This window comes from Schistocerca piceifrons, chromosome 1 (assembly GCF_021461385.2).
Source record: "Schistocerca piceifrons isolate TAMUIC-IGC-003096 chromosome 1, iqSchPice1.1, whole genome shotgun sequence".
Taxonomy (NCBI): Eukaryota; Metazoa; Arthropoda; class Insecta; order Orthoptera; family Acrididae; genus Schistocerca; species Schistocerca piceifrons.
The window spans coordinates 1,061,768,418-1,061,791,697 of NC_060138.1; the positions used below are offsets into that span (position 1 = coordinate 1,061,768,418).

At 38.9% G+C, this 23,280-nt stretch overlaps 1 protein-coding gene across 3 annotated transcripts in view; it reads right to left on the minus strand.

The window, feature by feature from the left end:
• LOC124797465 (fibrous sheath CABYR-binding protein) overlaps positions 1-21,916 on the minus strand; it is a 103,730-nt gene extending 81,814 nt beyond the window's left edge. For all 3 annotated transcript variants that reach the window (XM_047260790.1, XM_047260789.1, XM_047260788.1), the window contains exons 1-2: positions 21,498-21,916; positions 21,311-21,421 (exon numbers count right to left, since the gene is read on the minus strand). In XM_047260790.1, coding sequence (XP_047116746.1) covers positions 21,311-21,420 — 110 coding nt within the window. In that variant the 5' untranslated portion in view covers position 21,421; positions 21,498-21,916. The remainder of the gene's footprint in view (positions 1-21,310; positions 21,422-21,497) is intronic.
• Positions 21,917-23,280: the final 1,364 nt, after the last annotated feature.

A 23,280-nucleotide genomic window follows, 5' to 3' on the forward strand; every position in this document is an offset into this window, starting at 1 on the left:
TTCATTTCTTCAGCATGTTTCAACTGACTCTGAGGCTCAATACAGAGAATTCTTCATTGCCAGTATAATAATTTTTCCAGTACATACACCACTTGCATGTCTGGAAAGAAGCATTCCACACACATGATTCTTACTGGACAACCAAGTCATATGACATTCGCGTCTGTATCAGCATAAAGCATCAACTGCAAAGTTGTTGGCTATAGTCATTTACCCTTTACAGACTGGTGCACTTTATTATAACATTAGTACTGGTGCAGGGTGCTGGAAACACCTTGAGGTTTAAGAGCCCAAATAATGTTACAATGCAACATGGGCGTACCCAGCGAGGGGCAGGGGGGGGGGGGGGGCAGCTGCCCCCCCTAGAAGATATTTGAACTCGTTCGCGGCAGATCCGGGAGTAATTTTTTCATCTTCGGCATGTTACTGTTGGCAGGGAAGTTTATAGAAATAATAAATTTAGCGATAAGCAATCCGCTCTGCTATTCGCAGGCATGTTAACGTCGCCAAGGAACAGCGTATTCACTTGTAGGCAGTAAGGGATCATGACTATGTGAAGTTTCTAACGAACAATATTGGTTCGCCTACCATATTTAAATATAAAAGGCTTTTCTGCTCCTAAACTATAAATTTTTTAGTTACAGCTGACGCTAACTGTAGATTAATAACAGTTGACGTGCAGGTTATGACAAACAGTAGATGGCGAGACATTTATAAAATAATTTTTAGAACGTTCCACAAAACTGGCCATCACCGAAAAAACTATCTGGCACTTCAGTAAAAGCCCCCATTAGGGCTGCCTGACACCCTTGCTCACTTGCATAATTTAATGAGTTCATTTTCTGGTTTGTTACTAAGTGACGAACAAAGATTATTTACCAAGAAATTATCTGCAGCTAGAGTGCTAGTGGAACGTACGTTCGAATTTTTGACGAGCAAGTTGCATATTCTCCCAAAGAAAAAAAAACTCCTTTAGAACATGAAGACATTGTTATTCAGTGCATCTCCTTCTTTCACAACATATTAATCGATAAAGGTAGACCCAAAATCTCCCTTCAGTTGAGTTTTTACCAGGACATGATCGAAAACAGCGTTTTGAAGCATGCTTTCAGAAGCAAATAGTGGAGCTTCAAGAAGGATGAGGAGCGGAGGAGAGGTGTTCAAAACCTGTCAACTGTCATTATTGCAAATGTACCTCATGAATCGTTTATTGAATACTGTAACTACTGGGGGCTATCATTTCTTTAATAAAATGATAAAATTTGTACGTAATTCAGATATGATAATATACCAAGTTTATGCGTTTCTTGTCTGTAGTATTTTTGGTAGTTATTTATTTTAATTTTTTGTACTTATACAGTTCATTCCAAGCTTGGCATACCAGACCTCTGTCGTGGCAGTGTTTGTTTTTCTGATCCCACAACACGGGATGTTGACGTACATATGGGACTTTCGATGTCCATCGCAAGAAATCGCATCCAACGATCCCACTAAACAAAACTCGGAGCTACCGTGCAGCACTGTTCTGCATCGCTCTGCTCAGCCTGCAGTCTAAACGGGCACCTCGCTATGCTACTGTTCTTATATTTAAAATGTTTATTGAAAGCAGTTTTTCACTGGTTTACTGTTTTATTTAATAAGAAGTGCTGTATGTTGTCCCGAGTCCTTGTTTCCTGAGACTAGTATGACCTGCCCCCCCCCCCCCCCAGTTCAGATCCTGGGTATGCCCTTGCAATGCAATAATGTACCGAAAAGTTAAGATCTTCCACAGGTTTACATAAATGTATTAGTAACATTAATTTAAACATAAACACCACAAATAGTACTAAAAATAGTAATATTTCTTCTTTTCTGTGCTTAATGCATTCATATATATCTATTAGCTCTCTCAAATTTTAACACTGTCTACATTATCTTATGTTTCATTCTATATCATAAACATGCTTTTCATTGAAATTGTCATTTCAAATTGTAATCTTATGACTTAGACACATTTTTATGCACTCCACACAGACACTTTTTGTTTTCACATCTTTACTTCTTGGGCACTTTGTACATCTTCCCTTTCTTGTTTCTTTCATTATCCACATTTCTGTTTGTGAGCCCTGATATTTCCGCTGAAGGTTCATGGATTTCAGCATCTTGTTTTTTCATGTCGGCCACTTTCTGTCTGATGGATTTGGGTAGGGACGTCACTCTCGTGTATAACTGACTGTATCAGTTGAACTTTCAGTTTTCATAGGAACAATCTTCTGGACATGTTATTTTTATCATTATTTCTGTTAAATATTATTTGATCATTTATTCCAGAACCATGCAGGATATAGAGAAATATTACACAGGGCCAGTGTCTTGTTTGTCTTGGCATGGAGTAGTTAGCATATGTTTAATTCAGTGTATCAACTCTTGTTTTCATTGAATTGTATACTGTGACAATTTCAGGCTCTTATTCTCTCCTGTGCTGTCATCTATTTATAATTCAAGTACACAGATGAGAGCAGTATCACATTCTTGATCTTTTTCGGCATATATGAAAGGACTGCCAAATCCTTTTGAAGCTACTGGTTACTTCACATTGCATCACATTCATAATATTTATGAACAGTTCCAACCAAAGTAAGCTGCTTTTTCAGCACCTCTTTAGTCATGCTGCAACTAGTAAATCAATTGCTTGCCATCATAGTACAGCCCGTCTTCTCAATTGTCTTGCTCAGGTAGAGTACCACAGCCTGCATGAGTTTGAAACTTTGTATGGCCCATCTGGTTATTTTCTGAAGTATACTTCCATGGCATGGATGTACCACGTCTTGGCATCACAGAACATTAGAATTTTCAGACCATACTTTGACTGCTTGCTTGAAAACTACATTTTCCTCTGAAAGTGACTGTTCATCCATAGTAGTAAGAGGGTCGCCCAGAAAGCAATGCACAATTTTTCTGCCCCTCCCCCCCCCCCCCCCCCCTGCAGCCAACAACAATGGTACAAATGTGTAACTTCAGAAATGCATAATTTGAAATTTTCAGAGCGCGTGCACAAATTTTCCATTTCCTCCGACAGATAGTGTAGCTGCAACAAAGCTTTAAAAATGGTGTCTGTATGTGATGTGTTGTGCTTAAAAGCTGTATATTGTGATCAAATTTCTCACGTCGAAAAAGAAACTGCTACGAACATTCATAAACATTTGTGTGTTGTTTATAGAGGATTTGCAGCTGACAGAAGTACAGCCAGTCACTGCGCAAAGTTGCAGCATTCGGGGAGGCTTTCCATGGCTGTCACACCCTTCAAGAATCAAACTGCTGATGTGCTCATTCTTGCTGCCAAGAGAAAGCACCATCAATTTTGAAGCATATGTGCACACATTAACCAAATTCAACAAAAACTCCCAGTGACTTAGGTGCCATAAAATGTCTGGTGACTGTTTGATTCAACATGATAACAAGTTTGAGGGACTTCATAACACATCACTAAGCAGGGATGGACAGTGTTACCCCCATCCACCCTACAGTCCTGACCTAGATCCCTCAGATTTCTCCCTCATTTGGGAAGTAAATGATGCCATTTGTTGAAGATTCTGAGGATGGCAAAGAGGTGATTTGCAAAGTGAAGAAATGGCTTCATGATCAGGATAAGGAGTGGTACCAACAGGGCATACAAGCACTTTTGTCTTACTGGAAGATGCTCACAGAATGGGAAGTAAATAACATGGAAAAATATGGATTGTTTTAGAAGAAACACCATTCCGTCTTGTGTGTACGTTTCATTGTGTTCAATAAGTAATTGTTGAAGAAAAGAAATGTGGAGCATTACTTTTCAGGTAACTCGTATATTAAGACACTTTAATTGTTGTTACAGTTAACCTAGAACTGTTGCTCAAATATTTCTTTAATGGGTGCAAGTTTATCTATTTTCTTTTTCTCTTGCCACCTCTGAATGTTATCAAATCATATGCATATGAATAGGAACCAGTACAAGCTCATCATAGTGTGACATATCTCAATTCCAAACCATCTGTGTACCACAGGTCCTTTAGTTTCTTATATGCAGAGTGGGTAAAACCAGACAAAATAAGTAGTCCAACACAAGCCTTAATTACGGTCATATCTGTCTCTTCGATGTTTCATTTCTGGGCAAAATCCCTCTAAATGCTTCTTATGTACACATCAGTATGTCCACCTTTTTTTTAAAAAAAAAAAAAACATGTCTTCTTCAAAAAACAAAAAGATGCACTCTAAGACCCATTTCGAAACTATGGCTCCACCTCTCCCATCTGGGTGATTAAGAATAGTATTCTGAAGTTGTGTCCTTACATTTTGTGGTGAACGGTTTGTCATTCATTTCATTGATTAGCCTTTTTTCCCAAGCAAAAACTATTATTTTCAAACCTTATATCATTGTTGTCACCATCCATTTCTGTATCAGTTCCATGCCCCAGTTCTTTGCAATCATCATATGATTCTCGATCTGATTTATCATATATTTTTTCAACAGATGGTTCTCAATCTGATTTATCATATATTTTCTCTGCTTCGTCTCCTCCAAGTAATATCTCTATTCATGTTTTCTTCATAAACAGGGTATATCAAAAAGAATCATCTGAATTTAAAAAAATCATAACTATTATGTTATTTGAGATATGTGTGTAAACTACGTACTGTTGGAAACAGCAAACTCTTGAGTTTCACATGCTTTCCACTAGATAGGTGCGGTGTGGGCCCACTTCAGCGCTAGAAAAAATTGTGTCAGGACAAAAGAAAGCATTTTGTGTCTTATGTTTTTCGCAGTGCGGGTCAGTAATAGTCATTCAGCATGACTTTCATACTAGGTATGGTGTGGACCCTCGTACAGTACAGAGCATTAGACGATGGCATGAACAATTCCAAGAAACAGGTTGTCCGTGTAATGGGAAATTGCCACGCTATCCCCGAGTGTCTGATACATACATTGAACATATCTGCCACAATTCCACAAGGAGTCCACAGAAATCCGTTCGCTGTGTACTCGACAGCTCAACATGTCCCCGATGTTCTTCTGGGCTGTGTTACATCAATGTTTACACATGAAACTTTACAAACTACACCTACTACAAGCTCTTCGTGACGATGACAAACAATGATGTGTGGAGTTCTGAAATTTTGTTCGTCGCAAGATGGAGGATGACAGTTTTCTTCCAAGCTTAGTGTAAAGGGAAATTGTGTTTAGTGACTAGGCAACATTCCATATACATGGAAAGTTGAACCGTCATAATGTGATAATATGGGTACAGATCAACTATATGAAGTTGTACAACTTGAGAGGGACTCTCGAGAATTTAATGTGCTTTGTGCAGTTTCATGAGAAAAGGTGTATGGTCTATTTTTCTTTTCCAAGAACGGTGTTACGAGAAGCTCGTATCTTGATATGATTGAGAACTTTCTTTTCCCACAGTTGGAGACTGGTTCGAACTTCATTTACCAAAAGGATGGGGCACCGCCACACTGGCATCATGAAGTGCGGGAATTTTTAAATCAAAGGATTATTGAATGATAGATTGGTCACATTGGACCAAATGATTCAGCCTTACATTACTGGCCTCCAAGGTTACCGGACCTGACTGCATGTGATTACTTCTTACGGGGGTTAATAAAAGACTGTTGATGTGCCTTCATTACCAACAACAACGAATGAACTGATACATCACATAACAGCAGCTGTGGAAGCTGTAACTCAAGACAAGCTTGCTGCAGTGTGCAAACAATCTGGATACTGCATTGACATATGCTGTGCATCTCAAGGGTGCCATATTAAACACCTAGGAAAAGGTATGAAAAAAAAAACCTTTATGAGTTTCCCATTAATCAAAAAACAAAATTCATTCATTGTATATGGTTATTAGTTTCATAAATACAGACGTGCCAGATCAGATAATTCTTTTTGATACACCCCGTGTATTGAGTTGTTACAACACAGTGACAGAAAATGAACCGACTAACTTTTATTTCACTAGGAAAGCAGCTAGAAAGTGGTACTGGACAATTGTTTTACTTAATGTAACATGAAATGAAAATTGATACTTTTTTCATTTTTGTCACAGTAAGATTGGCATGTGGTTTTCTCAACACTGCAGAGTATGTTTTTGGCAATCTAACAACAATGATAACTGAAATTTAACAATATTATGAGAAGGAAAGTTGCCATCCATCATATAGCGAAGCTGTTGAGTCGCAGATAGGCACAACCAAAAGACTGTCACAATTAAAGCTTCCAGTCATTAAGGCCTTCGTCAACAACAGACACACATACGCACACCCACACACGCTCATGCAAACGCAACACACACACACACACACACACACACACACACACACACACACACACACACAAGTTGTGCAACTTTCCTTCTCATAATATTGTTACATGCCATACTGGATTTTCCATTGTTTGATAAATGAAATTTAGCATATTACAATTTAATTATTTCTGTAAGTGCCAAACAGAAAACTAACAGGAGTTTTAGACAATTATGAAAAACAAGAAAAGTAACACAAATGAAATTCTATGAAGTTATTGCTGCATATGTTCTTGTATACGGTTTTGAATTATGGACAATAATAAAAAACACACAAACAGGTAGCACAGATGAATTTCATGAGACGTGTACCGGGATTATAATAACATGGATAAAACAAAGAAAGAAACAATAAGACCAGATTTTAAAATCTTTTCAGTTAATGACAACACAGAAGGGAATGGAAGAAATGGAAGGATCATGTTGACAGAATGATAGAAAATCATTCTGGCCTGGGATGCTGGAGTTGGCGGTTGTGTGCTCATGTGGTGAGCTTGCTTTGTGTGTGTGTGTGTGTGTGTGTGTGTGTGTGTGTGTGTGTGTGTGTGTGTGTGTGTTTTACTGATGAAGGCTTTATGTGAGTGTCTTAATTGTGCCTGTCTGCAACTTGTCGTCTCTTCTTTGCAGTAAGTAGCAATCTGTCTTTTCCTACATTGTTGCAATATCTGCCTGGAATTTCCATTGTTTGAAAATAGGCTGATTATATACATAAATAAAAAACCTCTTATGAGATGGCTGTATGATACAGATGAGACTGGAACAGGTGACTATAATACGGAGATGATGAAAATTTAACCTTATGATAAGGGCAGTTTTCGTGTGTGTGGTGTCCACAGCACCCCACACCAGTACTAAAGTGTTAAAAGTAGCCCTTTTTGCTTTCTCCTTCAATGAGATGATGAATCATAAGTTCCCACAATTGCATAAATCAGAAAGTTCACATTTCCCAAACATAGCAACTGTTCATATACTTTATCCATATACTTTACATTTTTCTAAATAGGCAACATAAAATTACTTAACATGGCAAAGGAGAATCAATCTGTGGCAAGTAAGCAACAAAAAAACGGCTTCATTTTATTTATGTATAGCAGCAGTACATACATGCACATCACAAATAGGTACAAAAATAAAATAGGAAAATAACGGGCACAAGCAAAGGTTACTCATCACATTAAGAATATGTTAAATGTCTAAAACTTGGGCCAATTTATCCACCATTAAATAGCCAGATAGAGAGACCATGGCCTAAAGATTATTTTGAGTTTATAACTGCTTCATAGGGAACTGTAGAACTAAGGCATTATAAACATTATTATAAAAGAGATGGAATTCATTGTACATTAACAAAGCATTGGGCAATATATGTAGGTGCCAGAATACAGAAATCATTACAATACCCTGTAAAATATGAATATGGTACATAATGCGAATCCACAGATGGAAGAGAAGGAAGAACATGGTTATGCTTGTTCTGAAACATGGTTCAGAAACATCAGACAAAATCACGTAGCTGCTAACATCATTGTTCCACCTTTCTCAATTTGAAAATATAATTCAGATGATGCTTGTGTCAACTCAATGATTTTCTATAATCTGTGTTATTACTACTGTTGTTTTTATTGTCACTCAAAAAACTGAAGACTGGTTGATCCAAGTTACTCTATCTTGTGTATAACTACTACACCCTACGTCCATGAACCTGCTTACTGTATTCAAGCCTTGATCTCCCTCTACAATTTTTACTTGTCACTGTTCCTTCCATTTCCAAACTGCCAATTCCCTCAAACCTTAGAAAGTGTCCTATCAACATACCCATTCTTTTAACCAAGTTGTGCAATATGGCTCTTCACCTGGCAATTTGATTCAGTATCTCTTCGCTAGTTATCTGATCTTTCCATTCTTCTGTTGCACTACATTTCAGAGTATCTATTCTCTTCTAGCAGTTCTTTGTTTTACTTCCAAGTAAGCCTACACTCCTAACAAGTAATTTCAGAAAGTATTTCCCAACACACAAATTTACATATGACTACACTTTGCTGTTAGTTAAAATTGCAACACCAGGAATGACAGCAAGCAACAAAATTTTACTTACTGTGTTGACACAGTATAGTAGAGAGAATAAATGATTAAATTTGTTGGTGGTTTGGTGGTATACAAGATGTGTGATTTAGTACACAGATCTTCCAATGCCTGCAGTAACAACGGCTCTAACCTGGCTGGCCAGTGAGCCAAACTGAGCTGGATGAGAGAAACAGATATGATATTTGATGGTGATTCATTTCTATACCAAGATTCGTCAACAGCAATGGTGCCATGCCAGTTTCCCAGCAATCTGTGGCCAGATACTTCCGATGAATGAGACTTCTGTAGAACATGCTGGCCAGGGCAAGAGTAGTACAGCTTCTGTAGAGAAGCATGACAAATTTGACAAATTGTGGTCTTACGTTATCCTGTTGAAAGATGTCACAAAGGCCTCAAATATAGACCACTACCACTGGCCTTAACACTTCAGAAATGTAATGGCTGCAGTCCAAATTACAGGCTCTGTAAACCAGAAGTGATTGTATTCGTGTAGTAAGTTTGATACCCATCATGCCACGATTTATCTGATGGTGGATCAGGGTTTTAGCCAGTGGCAGTCCCCACGCGTCATGTAATGGGCCCATATGACAATGATGAAAGCTCATTCTCTCTGGAGCAGAATTGGGACTCTTTTCAAAATACGACATGGTGCCACTTGTGTGTCCAGTACTGTCATTAGGTGCCCCACTGTTGGTGGCCTCTCTGCTCTGAAGGGAAGCCACAACAATGTTCGGCTTTCTGACACGTCCGTGGTGATCCAGACATTGTCACACTGCACATGTAGATACTTGTCTTGCTGCAAACAAGTCATTTTCCTGCCTCAAGGCATCTGATATGGGTGTACAATCCTGCAAAGCAACTGAGTATGCTCCTCTTGAACCCATCATTTCCATTCTCACAGGACAGTCATGAAATCCTGACCAACGCAAGTGACAATACCATGGAATGGTAAACTGCAGTCTTAATAGACCACAACCCTGCCATTATCACATTCTGGCATAATACCATGGAATGGTAAACTGCAGTCTTAATAGACCACAACCCTGCCATTATCACATTCTGGCATGTGCTGGTAGATGTTTCCCTCCCCTTATCCGCAGAGTTCTCTACAGACAATGTTGGAGAAGATAGACTGCTACTTACTGTAAAGAAGACACGCCAAGTAGCAGTCTACCTTTTCTTACATTGTTGATATTCCTACCTAGAGTTTCCAGTTTGAGTTTTCTATTGAAATTCTCTTCTTTCCTAGCAACCACTGTAACTACTTCTAATACCAAACAAGGTTTCAAAAGCATTTGTATCATCTCCATTATTTTATTATTATCATTATTACTACCATTATTGCAAATTATTATTTTTGTTAATCATGCAAATTATTATTATTATTATTGAGTTTTTTTTTTACGCAAAAACTAATTAATATCATTCTTAATTCCTCCATTATTTTATCATCATTATTACTGTCATTATTATTATTATTATTATTATTATTATATTATCATTATTATTCATTCTTTCTTTACTTTCTCAGACGTTAAGTCTGGTTAAAAATGGAAAGTGACGGGGACCTCGATCAAGCGTCACTTTCACTTCCTTTTAACTGTATGGTATGTGTTATATTGCATTTAGGAACTTTCGGGTAATTGACCATGTACCAATAATTACAGATTTCTGTAGTTGTATATATACGTTTGGATGTAGCTGTATCGCGCTGATGTACTGGTGGATATTGTGCGGTATGACTGCTGTAGTTGATAGTATGATTGGTATAATGTCAACTTTATCCTGATGCCACATGTCCTTGACTTCCTCAGCCAGTTGGATGTATTTTTCAATTTTTTCTCCTGTTTTCTTTTGTATATTTGTTGTATTGGGTATGGATATTTCGATTAGTTGTGTTAATTTCTTCTTTTTATTGGTGAGTATGATGTCAGGTTTGTTATGTGGTGTTGTTTTATCTGTTATAATGGCTCTGTTCCAGTATAATTTGTATCCATTGTTCTCCAGTACATTTTGTGGTGCATACTTGTATGTGGGAACATGTTGTTTTATAAGTTTATGTTGCAAGGCAAGCTGTTGATGTATTATTTTTGCTACATTGTCATGTCTTCTGGGGTATTCTGTATTTGCTAGTATTGTACATCCACTTGTGATGTGATCTACTGTTTCTATTTGTTGTTTGCAAAGTCTGCATTTATCTGTTGTGGTATTGGGATCTTTAATAATATGCTTGCTGTAATATCTGGTGTTTATTGTTTGATCCTGTATTGCAATCATGAATCCTTCCGTCTCACTATATATATATTGCCTTTTCTTAGCCATGTGTTGGATGCGTCTTGATCGATGTGTGGCTGTGTTAGATGATACGGGTGCTTGCCATGTAGTGTTTTCTTTTTCCAGTTTACTTTCTTCGTATCTGTTGATGTTATGTGATCTAAAGGGTTGTAGAAGTGGTTATGAAATTGCAGTGGTGTAGCCGATGTATTCATATGAGTGATTGCTTTGTGTATTTTGCTAGTTTCTGCTCGTTCTATAAAGAATTTTCTTAAATTGTCTACTTGTCCATAATGTAGGTTTTTTATGTCGATAAATCACCTTCCTCCTTCCTTTCTGCTTAATGTGAATCTTTCAGTTGCTGAATGTATGTGATGTATTCTATATTTGTGGCATTGTGATCGTGTAAGTGTATTGAGCACTTCTAGGTCTGTGTTACTCCATTTCACTACTCCAAATGAGTAGGTCAATATTGGTATAGCATAAGTATTTATAGCTTTTGTCTTGTTTCTTGCTGTCAATTCTGTTTTCAGTATTTTTGTTAGTCTTTGTCTACATTTTTCTTTTAGTTCTTCTTTAATATTTGTATTATCTATTCCTATTTTTTGTCTGTATCCTAGAAATTTATAGGCATCTGTTTTTTCCATCGCTTCTATGCAGTCGCTGTGGTTATCCAATATGTCATCTTTTTGTTTAGTGTCTTTTCCCTTGACTATGCTATTTTTCCTACATTTGTCTGTTCCAAAAGCCATATTTATATCATTGTTGAATACTTCTGTTATCTTTAGTAATTGGATGATTTGTTTATTTGTTGCTGCCAGTAGTTTTAGATCATCCATGTATTTGTGTGGGTATGTTCCAGTAATATTGTATCCATAATTTGTATTATTTAGCATGTTGGATAGTGGGTTCAGAGCAAGGCAGAACCAGAAAGGACTTAATGAGTCTCCTTGATATATTCCACGCTTAATCTGTACTGGCTGTGATGTGATATTATTTGAATTTGTTTGGATATTAAGTGTGGTTTTCCAATTTTTCATTACTATGTTTAGGAACTGTATCAATTTAGGATCTACTTTGTATATTTCCAATATTTGTAGTAACCATGAGTGGGGTACACTATCAAAAGCTTTTTGGTAATCAATGTATGCATAGTGTAGCGACCTTTGTTAGCTTGATATGTCACCTCTGCATCTATTATCAGTTGCTCTTTACATCCTCGTGCTCCTTTGCAACAGCCTTTTTGTTCTTCATTTATAATTTTGTTCTGTGTTGTATGTGTCATTAATTTCTGTGTAATGACTGAAGTTAATATTTTGTATATTGTTAGTAGGCATGTTATGGGGTGATATTTAGCTGGGTTTGCTGTGTCTGCTTGATCTTTAGGTTTCAGATAAGTTATTCCATGTGTAAGTGTATCAGGGAATGTGTATGGGTCTACAATGTAACTGTTAAATAATTTAGTTAGATGTGAATGTGTTGAGGTGAATTTCTTTAGCCAGAAATTTGCTATTTTATCTTTCCCAGGAGCTTTCCAATTGTGAGTAGAATTAACTGCTTGGGTGACTTCATGTTGCAAAATTATCACTTCAGGCATTTGTGGTATCATCTTGTACGTATCTGTTTCTGCTTGTATCCACCATGCATGCCTGTTATGTTGTACCGGGTTTGACCATATGTTGCTCCAGAAGTGTTCCATGCCTGTTATGTTTGGTGGATTGTCTATTTTAATGTGTGTGTTATCTATTGTCTGGTAAAATTTCTTTTGGTTTGTGTTGAATGTTTGGTTTTGTTTCCTTCTATTTTCACTTTTTTTGTATCTTCTAAGTCGTTTGGCCAATGCTTGTAATTTCTGCTTCTTTTCATCTAATTGCTCTATCACTTCTTGTTGTGAGATTTTACCTACCCTTTTTCGTTTTTTTTCTGACATTTCATTTCTTATAAATTGTGTTAGCTGTCCGATGTCTTTTCTCAGTCTTTCTATTCTGATCTGTAGCCTGTGTTGCCATACTGGTTTTGTGGGTTTCTTCTGTGTGTTGGTTGGTTCTGATCTCTGCCTAGTGTGTATATTTAGTGTAGTGAGTGCTCCTATATAAACCAGTAGTTATAACTCTTCCATAGTTGTGTTTTCATTTATTTTGTTGTGTATGATTGTGTTGATAGTTTTTATTGTTGTTTCGACTTGTGGGTTATTTGGCGGTCTATGCAAGAATGGTCTAATGTCTGTATTTGTGTCTTTGTATTCTATATATGTCAGCTGAAATTTTTCTTCTATATCTAACATGTGTGTCACTTCGTGTTCTATTTGTGCTTGTTCTGGTGGCTGTCTTAGAATTTCGTTTTCCTCTGACTGTTTAATTGATGCGTGTTGTTCTTTGTTTGTTTGCACTGGGATGTTTGAGTCCATTACTGTATTTTCTTCTTCTTCTGATTGCACATTATTTTGTTCCAGTATTTGTTGTACTTGTTGTTTGATGTTTTCTAATTCTGACTGGGGTATCCTGTTATTTTTTATTATTACACGGATCTGATCAGCTAGTCATTGTTATGTTAAAAATTTTAATTCTGGGTATCTGGTAATAAATGTTGTGTATACTTGTGATCTGTATCCAGTTGTGTTGGTTCCTAGGTTTGTTGCTTGGTAATAACAGAACAGGAGGTGTCGATTAACTTCATCTGACCATCTCATCCTCTGTCTTTGTTTTCCTTCTAGGGTGGTTGCAGGAAGCATATCCTGCAAAACACCTCTATTTGGATTTGAATAATTTTCCAGTTGGCTAGCAGTGTCGTTACCATTGTGGGCGGGCATAGAGTTCAAGCGTCGTCCCCGACCATGACGGCACTTGTCCGAGGCTTCTTTAGATCTGTCCTGAACCAACTAATCACACTAAAAGGGGGGTTAGCCCTATTAGTGGTTTGTTCTTTTCGTCGCCTTTTACGACTGGCAGAACATACCTGAGGCCTATTCTTTTCCCGGGCCTCCACGGGAATTATTATTATTATTATTATTATTATTATTATTATTATTATTATTATTATTATTATTATTATTATTATTATTATCATCGTCATCATCATCATCATCATTATTGCCAACAATCATTTTTATTAATAATGCAAATTATAATAATTGTGATTTTTATGTAATATTTTTGCATGTGTGTTGTTCGTCGTCAGAATTCAGAGAGAGCCGTAAGGCCCTAATCTGGTCAGCCTAAATAAGAAATAAGTAATTAAAGGTATTCACACCATCTTTTCACAAATTAACAACATTCAACTAGAATTTTTGAATGAGAGATCAGGTGTGTAAAGTTTCTTTGTATACAGAATATGGATGGCATTACTCCTACCAATTTTGCATGGCTGCACTAAATGGAGCATGTAGTATATTTCATGCTAAATTTGCAATTTGTTGTGTGCCATCTTCATGCTGTTGGAATTTTAATGTCCAGCACTGTGCGTAGTTATGTTACCACATTTCTCCTCAATTTCCTTTGGTGTTTGCCCACTGTACATAAATAATAGCCAGAGGCTTATACTGTAACCTTCTCACTCCCTTCTCCATTGCCACTTCCCTTTCAAGTACACCAACTTTTAGAACTACAGTCCGGTTTACGTACAAGTTGTAGATAATCTACTGCTTCCTGTATTTTATCCTCAGTAGCTTCAGAATTGCAATACTGATCTCAAAATTCCAAAGGAATGTTAGTTAGGCCTTCCACCTTATTTGATTGAAAGCCTTCCAAAGCTCTGTTCAACTCTGACTCTTAATATTGAAACCCTTATGTCTTTCATATTACTATTTCTTCTTCTATCATGTTATCAGGTAGTTCCTTCTCCTCATAGAGGCCTTCAGTGTACTCTTTACACCTATCTGGTCTTTTCTCTGTGTTAAACAGTATGATTCATACAGAACTCCTAATTTTGATATGTTTGCTTTCAATTTCACTGAAGGTTGTTTTACCTTCTCCATATGCCGAGTTTGTCATTTCAACAACTCTTTTTTCTTTCATTTCTTCACATTTTTCCTGCAACCACTTTGCTTAACTTCCCTGCAAATCATATTCATTTCATTCCTAAGTGACTTATATTGCTGTATTCCTGTTCTTTACTGGGTATTTTTATACCACCTCCTTTCATCGATCAACTGAAGTATTTCTTTGGTTAGTCCAACTTGAGGTTTCTTCAAACTTACCTGCTTTACACCTATACTTGTCTTTCCAGCTTCTCTTGTTGTTCTTTTTAAAGATGTCCATTTCTCTTCAACTGAGCCACATACTATGGTATTAATTATCACAATATATCTATAGTCTTGGAGAACTTCAAATGGACATAATTATTCCTTAGTAATTCAGTATCCCACTTTTTCCCCTCACTGACTCTTCCAGATGGTTTCTTAAGCTTCAGCCTACCCTTTCTCGTTACTAAATTGTGATCTGAATCTACAGTAGATCTGCTCCTGCATATGCCTTAGAATCCACTATCTAACTTAGCATGACAAGTGACAATTTTCCTCTCATGGCATGATTCCAAATGAACCCAAGATCCTGTTCTGTCTGCACCTCCATACTACTTTTTAAGCTCCACAGCAACTCTCCTGTGCATCTGCTTGGACTACTATTCTTGGAAATACTGCAGAGAATGCCTTATCTACTATCTACACAACAGATCTTCCTGTTTTTGCAATGGAGTATGCACTGTTATGAACCTCCCCAATAGCTGAAAGCAGTACCAAACCCTTTTGAGTCCGAGTTTATGTCCCAGTCCAGCAAACACTTTTAATCCATCAGGGAACATTCAGTAAAAATGTTCATTTAAAATAGATGAAAACTATTAATCGTTAACTTCTAGTAACAATGTGTTGTTATGAATTACTGATATGGTGTCACCAACATACAGCTGCTATATTTTTTTAAATGTTGCAGAATTTTGCAATCAGGTTTTCTTCACAAGAGTAGAGCAATTAGCAATTAGTAGTGATCATGACATGAGCTGAGAAAGTTTGTGATGTGCTTAATTTCATTTGCATCAGTCCTTTACCACATGTATCTGCGTGGCACCCTCCTACGCCAGCCTGTCAAGTTCAAGTTCATTGATATTTGCACCCAGGGTCAAGACATCTTATCCTCATTCCACCACAATCTCAATGTTTTCTCTCCCATCTCCTTCAAACTTGGTCATCTTCAACCCAATAACCACCTTCCTGACCATTGAACACCTCCTGACGGCTCTATCTCCAGCTCTGTCTTTTTTAAGCCCAAAAACCACCAACACTTCCTGCATTTTGACAGCTGTCACATCTTCCAAACCAAAGTAATTGCTCCCATACAACCTTGCCAGCCATGAACAGTGTATGAGCTGTGGCGAGAATTCCATTGGCCAGTATGCTGAAGGTCTCACAAGGGCTTCTGAAACAAATACTATCCTCCAAACCTAACGCACTAACAGATTTCCTCACACTCCCCTAACCTTCCCCCATCACCCCGAAGAATCAGCTCCAAAGGTGCAGCCCTCTCTTCACCCAATATCACCCGGCACTGGATCAAATAAGTCACGTGTTTTGCCAGGGGTTTGATAATCTATCTCCTGCCCTGAAATGATGGACATTCTTCCCAAGAACCTCCCAACCCCTCCAAAAGTGACACTGCATCAACCACCCTACCTACACAAAATCCTGTTTCATCCTTATCACCCACCTCTCGTATCCCTTGCCACAGGGGTCGTATCCCTGTAGAAGATCCAAGGTGCAAGACTTGCCCGATCCACTAAACCAGCACATGGCACTCCAGTCCTTTCATAGGCTTAGCCTACCCCATTAGAGGCAGGGTCACCTGTGAAAACAGCCATGTCATATGCTGGCTCTGCTGCAATGATGCACAGCATTTTTGTGAACATGAGCACCAACCACCTGTCCACCATAATAAGTGGACACCACCAAACAGTGGCCTAGACCAGAGTTGACCATCCAGTGCCACAATACACTGCTGAATACAACATGTTTGGATTTAACAGCTGCTTCACAACCCATGTCGTCTGGATTCTTCCCTCCAGCGCCACCTTTTCTGAACTATTTAGATGGAAGTTATGTTTGTAACACATCCTTTGCTCCCACAATCCTCCCAGCTTCAATTTCTACTAACTCACTGACCCCACATCCACTGCTCAATGGATGCCTTTCCTCTGTCCTGTTATCCCCTCCAAATCCTCACTTCCATGTCATCTTCTGCACCTGATGCACGTCAGCAGATATGGCAACGGTGTGTCACATGCCTAGCCCTTGCACTTGCCATCCCTACCTCCAGAAGTCCAATCTTGCACAGTTACTGCCTCCCTTGAAGCCATTAGCTACTCATCCCCAATCCCTTCTCTTCTTCCTGCCTCTTCCTCCCTCTACCCATTCCATGTGACAACCGCCACCCCAGTCCACTAGTCGAACTGCATACTGTGTACTCTAGCTCATCACAGGGTTTCTTAGAAAAGCTAGCAAAGTTTTCATTCTCTACTGCATGTGCATGTCTACAACTGAACACTTCTGTTATTTAATGAGCAGTCTCCTTTACTCCTAAATTATTTATTACACTACAATATCATTAAGTCATAGCTCAAAGGTTCAACTCATTCATCAATCACTTACACAACGTGATGTGAAGAGAGAGACTGCATGTAGAGTTATGTATAAGTCACAAGATGTAAGTAAAAAATTAAAATTAAAAATCTAACCACTATCAACAGAAGGAATAAGCAAATGATAGGAAGTCCAGGTTGGAGTATCAACAATATTATGGGAAGGGTGGACAGCTACTCACTGTAAAGATCGGCATGTTGAGTTGCAGACAGGCACAACGAGATGATTGTTACACATACAGCCACACAAGTAAGCACACCTGATGCACGCATGCCCTCTATCACTGGCATCTGCAGCCAGAATGCCACTATAACACTAAATGAAAGCAGCAACCCAGGGTGGGGTGGGGAAGGGAGAGGCATAGCACTTTTTCAGATTCCTCCAGTCCTTGTCCCTCACAAACCTGGGGCTACAAAAGCACACCTCCATGGCATGGGCAGAGCCACCTATGCAAGATACTGCTACTGTGCAATCCTACTACATACATCATATCTCTGAAATTCAATCTGTTGCTCTCCAGCACCTGGAAGACTATTACAGACACCACCTCCATAAGGTATGCAACCTGCTGCCTTGGGGCACCACTGTCCAACAACATATATTCTACCCATAGTGTTACTCCATAATTTCAGAACACTGATGTAACCTTTCCACCAAAATCCTCAGCCCCACAGAAGTTTCAGTCCTATCCACAGGCCTCACCTACAGTTCTATACCTAGTTTCAACCCACTTGCACTTGTCCAAGACCTATTCTCCTCCTCCCAATTCCTGCAATGACAATACCTATTTGCCACAAATCCCTATAAACAAAGGCAACCTAATCACAATGTTAAACCCCACCTCTTCCAGTTCATAGCACCACCCAAGCACAATTCCACCCAGCACCGAACCCTCCGCACCCACCCAACCACCCATCTGTTACCTTCCAGGTATTTCTTACCTCAAACTTGGCCTCACCATCCTTCCCCAGGTACCGTCCTAAGAACGTCACCTTTCAGCAAAGGAATGGACAGCCATCCACAGCCTCTAAACATATCCTCACCTAATCGTTCTACCTGCAGACAACAGTTCCACAACTGTCATTATGAATTTCTGTGACTACATGGCAGAAGACCTTTGGCAATTATCTGACTTCTCTAACTGTAAACTCTGCCAGACTGATTCCATCCCAGAACTCCAACATAATCTCCAATCCCTGCCTGAAGCCTCAAGCCCTTCCCAGAACCTCTCTCTCTGAAACCACCTCCCTTCTCACCCTTATGACACCCTGCACACCCACATTATACAGGATCCCCAAAATCCACAAACCAACAATCCTGAACAACCCATTTTAGTTGGTTATTGTGCTCCCACTGAAAGAATTTTGGCCCTCAATGACCAACACCGCCAACAAATTGTCCAAAAGCTAGCCTCCTACATCAAAGACACCAATCACTTCCTTCACTGACTCTCCACCATTTCCTACCCCTTCACCACCTACTATCCCACCCATCAATGCTGATGCCACTTCCCTATACACCGGCATCCCTCATGCCTGAGGTCTTGCAACTACTGAACACTACCTGTTCCATCATCCTTCAGACTCCAAACTCACCACCTCATTCCCCACACAACACACTAACTTTATCCTAATGCACTATGATTTCTCCTTTGAAGGGAGCATATCAAAAAATTCATGGCACAGCCATGGGCATCCACTTGGCATACTCCTACGCCAACCCATTTTATGGAACATCTAGAGGAAACCTTCCAAAACCCTAAATCCCTGGTCTAGTTCAGGTTCACTGATGATATATGCAAGATCTGGACTCAGGGCCAAGACATCGTATCCTCATTCCTTTACAACCTCAACGCATTCCTCCCATCTGCCCTCTCTGTCCACATTAAACCCATCAACCACCAAAAGTACCCGCATTTCTACAGCTTCCATCCCTTCCAAACCAAATAATCCTTCCCGTACAGCCTCGCCACACAGGGATGGCACATCTGCAGAGACAAGAACTCCTTTCTCCAGTATGCTGAAGGTCTCACAAAGGCCTTCACAGACAGGCACTATCCTCTAGACCTAGTCTGCAAACATATTTCCCATGTCATTTCTCCACATATCCCTAATCCTCCCACCACCCCAAAGAACCAGCTACAAAAGAGAGCCCCCCTTCATCACCTAATTCCACCCCAGACTGAAACAACTGAATGGCAGCCTATGTCAGGGCTTTGCTTCTTGAAATGATGGACACCCTACACAAGATCCTTCCCACCCCTTCTAAAGAGGTGTTCCATCACCCATCAAACCTCCACAACATCCTGGTCCATCCCTAACCACTCTCAAAGCCAGCCTATTGCCACAGCAATCTTATCTCTGTGGAAGACCCACGTGAAAGACCTGTCAAATCGACCCACCCAGCACTTCCTATTATTCGAGTCCTGTCACTGGCTTATCCTATCCCATCAGAGACCAGACCACATGTGAAAGCAGCCATGTGATATACCAGCTCTGCTGCAATCACTGCACAGCTTTCTACATGTGCTATGACTATCAGTCAGCTGTCCACAGGATGAATGGCCACCATCAAACTGTGGCCAAGAAGAAAGTGGAACACCATACGGCACAACACAGAGCTGCACATAACATGCTCGACTTCAATGGCTGCCGAGTCATTTCGATTCTCACCTTCACCACCAGCTTCTCTGAAATTAGCAGATTGGAGCTACTCTTACCACACTTCTCTGCTATCAAAATCATCCTTGCCTCAACCTAAAGTAAACTACTGCCCCCACACCCACCTCTTGTCCTATTGCCTTCACCCAATTCACATCCCAACTGTCATTGAGCTCTGCTTAATATTCTAATAATGATATTGTTTATACTTCTAATGCATAACATAAATTGTTTGTAGCCTAGATGTGTGTGGTTCTGTTGAAAGTTTTCTTCTCAAATCACATAACATGTGGGATGGCACAATGTTAATGCGGTGGATTTTCATTTGGGAGGAATGGAGTTCGAACTCCTGTCCAGCCATCCTCACTTGGGTTCTCTATGGTATCCTCATGCTTCTAAGGTGATTGCTGGGATAATCCCATTGAATATGCCATAACCAATTTCCTGCCATATCCTTGCCTAACCTGTGTATATGTTACTTCTGTAATGAAACTGACAAGTCCTACATTGCAATGCCACATGCTCGAAGGACAAATAAATGAATAATTTTCTTGCTTTGTATATTAATACATGCTCACTTAATCACAGACTTATTTTTCCTTTCTTCACACATAACATGAAAACATTGCGACTCCACAATGAAAGTGATTTTTGGAACAAGAGTTACGTAGTGCCAACTCACATCTAGATCTTGCATTTATCATAGGGGAGGGGGGGGGGGGGCTGGAACTATACACACTAACCAGTTTTTACTACACCTACTTCATACTACATCAATAGCACATACACTGTAATCCATGTACCAGAATTACATGTTCTCTTTTTTTTACTGTTTCATGTATTTATATTGCTGGTGTCATGAGGTAATTTAAGGATGGTGACAAATTATTCTTGTCAAGCAGTAACAAGGCATTTAAATCGATTGCTTAAAGTTTAACTACTACACTACGATACTAAACTGAAGTCACCTTATATTACTTAAAAGTAAACTACCAAACCATTTTTTATTTTTAATATGTCAGTATCCTGTTTCCTATCACTTTAGTGCAAGTTAAGCATTAGGCACTTTCACTATGTATGTATTACCTGTCAATATTTGTTTACATTACGGCAAATGATAAGCAATGCTGGGCTATTTGCTGTACTAGCCTACTGTATATATTTTTCAAAGTTAAAAAGAAAGGAAAAAGTTTTACAGGTCAAAAAATATTAATTATGACCATTTTCGAAAGTATCTCGAAAGATTCGTTAATATAGTCAAAGGCTTTATTCCTAAATCGGTCACACTTCATGACAAAACTATTGAAGTGCCACTGTTCTACCAAATTTTGTTATCTTACTTGGGAACGGTCTTCCTGCATCCACAAATACACACTGCTAGGGCAGCGACTAGTGGAACAACCACGCCTATCGACATCACCCATGTCGGCCAGATATCAATAGGTAACATCCTGGAACAGGTAAAATACGTGAAGACTGCCGAATTAAGATACATATTTTCAAAATTATAAACGTAAACGATCTCACCTTGCAAAATCGCCAGCATAATTAAGCTAGTCACTGTATTTCAATACCAGCAAATGAATCATATCCGGTATCTGAAAACTCGCAAGATGCCATTCTCCCTGAATGCAGGTACTGTAGTCGGTATTCTTCGCCCCTTATTTCCCGTCGATGCATTATCGTTAAAACACTTGAGGGTCATATTTACGCTAGTTTGACAGGTGCATGATCATATAGCGGACATGTCGTTTGTTTACAGACTTTGGGAAGCAGCCTAAATTTTGTTACTTGAGATAATACTAATCAGGCAAAAACTATACGTCTTTTTAAAAGCATAAAGATGAACTACGAGGTATTAAAACAAAGATAAATAAATTTTACAAACGCAAAACATTTGTGACCTGTATAAATACAAATCGACGTAAAACACTACACAGCCTCGAAACTCATTCGATATGATATCGACGATTACTCGTTGCGATTCCTGAATTCCGAGGTATCCATCAATAGAGATGTTCATGTTGAACTGTCGAATCACATCGTGACGTTCATCAAAAACTTTCGGTTTCATATGTAGTTTTAGAGTTCATTGTACTGTCATCACTAGGGTAGCAAAACAGTTTGCGATTTCTGTTTGACAGTGAATGATATAAGAAAAACAGAGATTATAAGCTTCCGGCAATTAATAAGTAATGGAAAATACTGAACGCAAAATTAAGTAAGTGTCCTGACGCGTTGAGAAAGCTTCAAAAGTACTGCAATATATAAAGGCTTTTGCGTGCGTATTATTAATTTATACTCAGTAGACTGGTGTAGGACCTCTACTGCAGGGTAACAAACATGGCACAACAAACCTTTACATTACATCCTCCAGAATCCCACACCACACATTCACCGACCAGATCAGCACATTCCTCAAACTGGGGAACTATCAAGAATGGGGTTCCACAAGGGTCAGTCTTGGGTCCTTTGTTGTTTTTATTATATATTAATGACTTGCCATTCTATATTCATGAAAAGGCAAAGTTAGTTATCTTTGCTGATGATACAAGTATAGTAATCACACCTGAGAAACAAGAATTAACTGATGAAATTGTCAATACTGTCTTTCAGAAAATTACTAAGTGGTTCCTTGTAAACGGACTCTCACTGAATTTTGATAAGACACAGTACATACAGTTCCGTACAGTGAATGGTATGACGCCATTAATAAATATAGACCTTAATCAGAAGCATATAGCTAAGGTAGAATATTCCAAATTTTTAGGTATGTCCATTGATGAGAGATTAAATTGGAAGAAACACATTGATGATCTGCTGAAACGTTTGAGTTCAGCTACTTATGCAATAAGGGTCATTGCAAATTTTGGTGATAAACATCTTAGTAAATTAGCTTACTACGCCTATTTTCACTCATTGCTTTCATATGGCATCATATTTTGGGGTAATTCATCACTGAGGAATAAAGTATATATTGCACAGAAGCGTGTAATCAGAATAATACACTCCTGGAAATTGAAATAAGAACACCGTGAATTCATTGTCCCAGGAAGGGGAAACTTTATTGACACATTCCTGGGGTCAGATACATCACATGATCACACTGACAGAACCACAGGCACATAGACACAGGCAACAGAGCATGCACAATGTCGGCACTAGTACAGTGTATATCCACCTTTCGCAGCAATGCAGGCTGCTATTCTCCCATGGAGACGATCGTAGAGATGCTGGATGTAGTCCTGTGGAACGGCTTGCCATGCCATTTCCACCTGGCGCCTCAGTTGGACCAGCGTTCGTGCTGGAC